The 6,239-nt window shown below is 37.6% G+C and overlaps 1 protein-coding gene across 1 annotated transcript; it reads left to right on the top strand.

The window, feature by feature from the left end:
• LOC105157073 lies at positions 1,553-1,993 on the top strand. The gene has a single exon (XM_011073368.1). The coding sequence runs from the start codon at positions 1,553-1,555 to the stop codon at positions 1,991-1,993; it is 441 nt and encodes a 146-aa protein (XP_011071670.1).

Here is a 6,239-nt window from a genome sequence, read left to right as displayed (position 1 = left end):
TCTTGGTATATCATATAGGATATCTATTGTTAAATATATGAATTTTATTTAGTTGTTTAACATATTTTTATTTGATATAAATGTGTTAATTATTTTTTATTGGATAAATAATGGGGATGATCACAAAGCCCATTAGCCGAATGCATGGTTTAATTTTATATTGGGTGAGGTCTGCGTACCTCATTGTTTTAATTCCTTCTTTCATTTTTAGCTTTGAAATAATAAGTTTTGCTTTCTCCCTCCTTCTGTACTCCCCACAATTTTTGAATGGGGTTTTCAATTTCAGTTGTAATGAGTGTCGTTAGAAAAGTGAGGTTTTATTTATTTTGAATAAATGTAAGTTTCCAAGGAGATGAAGGCCCAGGCTCATTGGACGGTGCTCGATAGAACTCACAACGGAAGAAGAACAAAGATGAAGGCCCATTAGAATGATAATGGGTTACTATTTTGTAATAGTTAGGGCTACACCCTAGATTGCGAAAAGACTCTCTGCGGGTTCAGTGGGCCACTTAGGATTGGACTTGTGATCATCCAATAGGGGTGTGCTTGGCTTGTTTTTGCATGTGGTGTATGTTTTAATATTTGAAGTATGATGAATTTGGAACGTAACTGTTTATACTCAATGATTAAAACTGATGGATGCAAAATCTTATAATGATAAGGTCTCGGTTACAACAATCTTAACTCTTAGTTGGATGGTCCAAGTTAAATATTAGGTGCATAATGGATTGAAATTCAAGTGGTTTGATTAAATCTAAGCCTTCCATCCACAATAATATGGTGTGGATGCTACGTTCACCTATTCGTGGTCTCACGAGTCATGTCACGTTTGTAATGGAAGAAAACTACACTATTGTTGTGAACGAATGGGATATACTCCTGTTTCCCTATCTCACGAGTCATGGGGGGTGGCAGTTGAGATATTCATTTGGTTGATGGGTCGGGCCTAACGCTGAGTAGCGTAATTCACTTAGAGTCATCGGGATCACGTGAAGAGGCAAATCAAAATAACTTGGGGATCTCATTGGGTGAGAATGGTATAGATTGCCTCCCATATAACCTTTTCGTGTGAATTGTAAAAGCGGGATATGGAGAATTATGTTTGTGGACTCGAAGCCCACTAGGAAATGGTTTCCCAAAAATCCCACTTGATAGTGGTAGGTTTTTTCAAGAAATAGTGGGATGTGTTAATGAATGAAGACCAAGTTTTAAAACTTGATATAAAATATTACAATAATCTACTAAATTTCTATATACATTTGATGTAGATGTCTAAGAATCCACTCACTGCAATTCCTGAGACTAATAAATTTAACGGAACAAACTACAATGATTGTCTGCAAAATCTTAGGATTGTCCTAGATTTTGAGAACCAGATCTGTGTTCTGGCTAGGTCTCTTCCTCGGGCCTTGCTGGAAGGGTCCACATGCGAACAATATTTAACGTTCAAAAAATGGCATGAGGACAAGTGGAAGGTTCATAGATCGTACTGGCGTCAATGACCAATGACATCCAAAAATAATACGATAGATATGATAATGTCCAATCGATAATGCTCCACATCAACCAAGTTTATGTGGTTTGGCATATTAGATATGTTGTGACAAAAGCATTTTTTGGTGCCAAGACGATTGAAAGGTTTTCTATACAGGAGCATGGGGTTAAGATGCTATCCCTTATGGAGAAGCTCAAGGGCCTCAAGACTCATCTTGAGAAAGAGACATACATTGATGTGATCCTTCAGTATCTTCCTCACTCCTTTGACCTTTTTATCGTGAACTGTAACATGAATAGGCTTGACAAAGGCCTTCATGAGTTGATAAATATATTGGTCCAGTACGAGGCAATGATTGAAAAGTCTGCACCGTTGTTATTGGTACGGGAGGCTTCAACCTCAGAAGCGAAAGGCAAAAGGCTGGACGCTGGAGGAGGAAGAAGGGTTAGACAGAATCAGCTACTGCAAGCGCTCAGAGCACTCCTGTTTCTTAGCTGAGCATGGGCAAAGGGAAAATGAAGGCAGTTCAATAGTCTTGGATTCCAAAAATATTTGCATTAATTGCCATGAAAAATAGAAGAGGGAGTGTCTCATAGTCCTCTATAATCAAGGTATAATTTGTTATTGAGCCTTTACATGGCTACTACTACACTTCATGGGCATTGGATGCCAGTTGTAAAGCTCATATCTGCAAATAGTTTGCGGGTAGTGAAAAGGAGTAGAAGGCTAAGCCAAACGGTCCTGAAACTTAGCTAGAGCAGGGTTTTTGCTATGTGGTTAAAGGACAAGATTGACTTAGCTATTAGTAATCATGTTAGGATAAAGTTGATAGGATACAATTATGTAAACTAGCAAGATCAAATTATGTTTTTTCATTTATTGGACAATTTGGATTACATGATTTGATCAATGATGGTTATTTCATTTGACAAAGAATGGTTATTTTTGTCTGCTAGGTTGTTTATGTAATTATTTCAACACTATCTGACAATTAGATTATGAGTGGTCAAAACAAATGGAAAAATGGATAATCAAGATAAACTCACAGATCTGGCATGTAAAGGTAGGTCACATATCTCTAGTTAGGATTAGGAAGTTGGTGAATTCAAATGAGTCTTGAAAAAGACAAGTTGAGTTTACAAACTTGCAAGTCCTTTCTAAGCAAGATGAGGACCGAGAAGCACTTTGTAGGACAATGTATGCTTGCCAAAGGTACATTAGATTGGATCCAGTTAGACATCTATGAGTCGTTGAATACACAGAGCCAGAAAGGGGTTCACAAGTCTAAGGACCTTTTGAAGTTTCGGAGTATTAGACTTGAAGTGGCGAACCAAACTAGTTGCCAAATTAAATCATTCGATTGGATTGAGGTAGTGTGTATTTGGTGGGAGTTCTTAAAGTATTTCACGCGAATGAAATTCTCACTTACTGGAGCTCTTCTTTGGAGTGCCAAAATTGAACGGTGTCTCTCATAAGGGGTGGATCGTGTTAGAAATGGTGACCAGAAAGCTAATTGGAATGACGATTTTGGGAACATTTAGCAATCTTTATGAATCTAATATTATCTTGATAAATGTAGTAAGCATTCATCTGTGGCACCATGTGTTTGTTGTGTTTCCTATTTACGTTGAACGGTGTTTTAATGTCACAACATATGCCCACACACCAATTGAATAACCCATGTAGTTGGGTTGCATATTGGATGACAGCTATGAAACCAACTTCTGAGGGTTGGTCTGAAATGTTCCAAGTCGAGGACCTCGAGACTGGGTATTGACAGTCCTATAGAGTCTTGCACTAAGTACTGCATTGATTGGGTGAATGCCGCCTTCCATCAGCGATAGACATGGGATGTCTATGCAATTTTAGTAGATTAGTTGACAAGGTTGTTAACTGATTGAACTGACTCGCGAGAATCGTCATATGGAAGCCTTGGAAGCTTGGTTGGTATGATTTGAATTCTAGGCTTTGATAGTACAAGATTAGTCCTTGGACTTGAGGAATCATGACAGTTGTATGCATATGATGGCTATATCTTGGATCTGGCAGGAGAGGACTGTATCGTCGATGTTAGAAATGGTGACTAGAAAGTCAATTGGATTGGTGATTTTGGGAACCATTTAGCAATTGTTATAAATGTGATTTATCTTGATCAATGTAGTAAGTATTCATCTGTGGCACCATGTGTTTGTTGTGCTTACTATTTACGTTGAACGGAGTTTTAACGTTACAACAAATGCCCACAGACCAATTGAATAACCAAGTAGTTGGGTTGCGCATTGAATGGCAGCTATGAAACTAACTTCTAAGGATTGGTTTGAAACATTCCATGTCGAGACTGGGCACTAGAGTCCTATAGAGACTTGCACTAAGTATTGCATTCATTGGACAAGTGTCATGTTTCATCGGCGATAGATGTGGGACGTCTATGCAATTTTAGTGGATTAATTGACAAGGTTGTTAGCTGATTAAACTGACTTGCAGGAATCTTCATATGAAAGCTTTGGAGGCTTGGTCGGTATGATTTGAAGAATTAGTCGTTGGACTTGAAGAATCATAGCAGTCGCATGCATATGATGGCTATATCCTGGATATGACAAGAGATGACTGTGTTTTCGATGTGGTCATTATAAGCCTTGTCCAGTGTAGTCGGATTATGTATTCAGGACGATGGATTTCAAGATAGAATCCATCCCCTATCAGTATATGATGGATATATCTTCTATGCTCTTGGAGATGGTTCAAACTCTCTAAGTCTATGGCTATAGCAATTGGTTGAATAAGAAATGGTTTTCTTTATCGATCAATAGAGTAAACGGATCTCAATTGTTCAGCAAATTCCATGCCCTAGATTAAGGCTAGGAGATCGTCAACGGAAGGACCATACCTGTATGGAACTCGATAACTTAAATGTTTACGCCAACATTCACTTAGTCTCTAGTGCCATGGACCGTTGCTAGGCGGCCACCCATGGTAACGGGCGTTTTTTATTAATGGTTAATTGAAAATAATTATTTAAATTAGATTTAATTAATTATTTGTATTAGCCGCAATATCCATGTCTAGCTGAGGGTGAACATAAAGAGTCACTCACAAATTACTATGGAATTGGTGGAATTAATTTAGAATTAATTCGAGAAGAAATGAATGAATTTAATTGGATTAAATTAATTCAAGGAGAATATATATAAATGATTGGATCATTTATTTAATAATTCATTTGATGGATGACTCAAGAATTAATTAATTTATGAATGTGATATTATCTTGATCAATTAATAAGCATTAATCTGTTAGACCATATGTTTGTTGTGCTAACTATTACGTTGAACGGTGTTTTTACATCACAACAAATGTCCGCAGACTAATTGAATGACCCATGTAGTTGGGCTGCGCATTGGATGACAGCTGTGAAACCAACTTCTGATGGTTGGTCTAAAATTTTCTAAGTTAAGGATCTCGAGACTGGGCATCGAGAGTCCTTTAGAGAGTTGCACTATGTATGCATTCATCGGATGAATGTCGTGTTTCATCGGCGACAGACATGGGATGTCTATGCAATTTTAGTGGATTAGTTGACAAGGTTGTTAGTTGATTAAACTGACTCGCGGGAATCGTTATATAGAAGCCTTGGAGGCTTGGTCGGTATGACTTCAATTCCCGGCTCCAATACCGTAGGATTAGTCCTTGGGTTTGAGAAATCATGGCAATTGCATGCATATGACGGCTATATCTTTTATCTGGCAAGAGATGACTGTATTTTCGATGTGGTCATTATAAGCCTCGTCCAATATTATCGGATTATGTATTCAGGACAGTGGATTTCAAGACAGAATCCGTTCCCTATCAGTATAAGATGGATATATCTCCTATGCGCTCTAAGATGGTTTAGACTCTCTAAATCTATGGCCATACCGATTGGTCGAATAGGAAATGGTTTCTTTTGTCAATCAATAGATTAAATGCATGTCAACTATTCGGCATAGTTGTCTGGTAAAGGATGGGAACCGACGCCCAATTCCATGCCCTAGACTAAAGCCGAGAGATGGTCGACGAAAGAACCGTACCTGTATCCAACATTCACCATATCTCTAATGCCATGGATCATTGCAAGACAGTTACCCATGGTGACGGGCGTTTTCGATTAATGGTTAAAATAAAAATAATTAAGTAAATTAAATTAAATTAATTATTTGTGTTGGACACAATGCCCAAGTCTAGATGAGGGTGAACCTAAAAAGTCACACACAAATCACTATGGAATTGGTGGAATTAATTCGATAAGAAATGAATTAATTTAAATGGATTAAATTAATTCAAGAAAAATATATAAATAATTGGTTCATTAATTTAATAATTCATTTGATAGATGGCCGAGGAAATAATTAATTGGATTAATTAATTTTGGGCTTAAAACCTTTTTTTTTTTAATTTCAAAAAGCCACCCTCTGCCGGCGGGGGTTTGGCGGACCCCTACTTGTTTATTACTCCAAAAAAATCATGGTGTGTACAATTTGAAAAAGCAGGAAACATGGAGTACTTACTCCCTTTACAGTCAAAATTCCCAATTTATTTTGGAATAGCAGTGATCAATGCAAAAAACAAAGTCTATCCTAGCCAGGTGATGCTGCCTTCTGACCCGATTCAAAAAACCGCTATGTAGGATCATTCTCAATCCCCTGAACATTCCAAAAAATAAACCTCTCATTGATCAAAGAAGGGTAGACCGTACTAGACTCCTTGT

The sequence above is a fragment of the Sesamum indicum genome, linkage group LG1, assembly GCF_000512975.1.
Source record: "Sesamum indicum cultivar Zhongzhi No. 13 linkage group LG1, S_indicum_v1.0, whole genome shotgun sequence".
Lineage (NCBI taxonomy): Eukaryota > Viridiplantae > Streptophyta > Magnoliopsida > Lamiales > Pedaliaceae > Sesamum > Sesamum indicum.
This window is presented reverse-complemented; position numbering and strand designations above follow the sequence as displayed.

Coding starts and splice junctions, on each gene's coding strand:
- LOC105157073 (XM_011073368.1), top strand. CDS start 1,553: ATGCTCCACATCAACCAAGTTTATGTGGTTTGGCATATTAGATATGTT.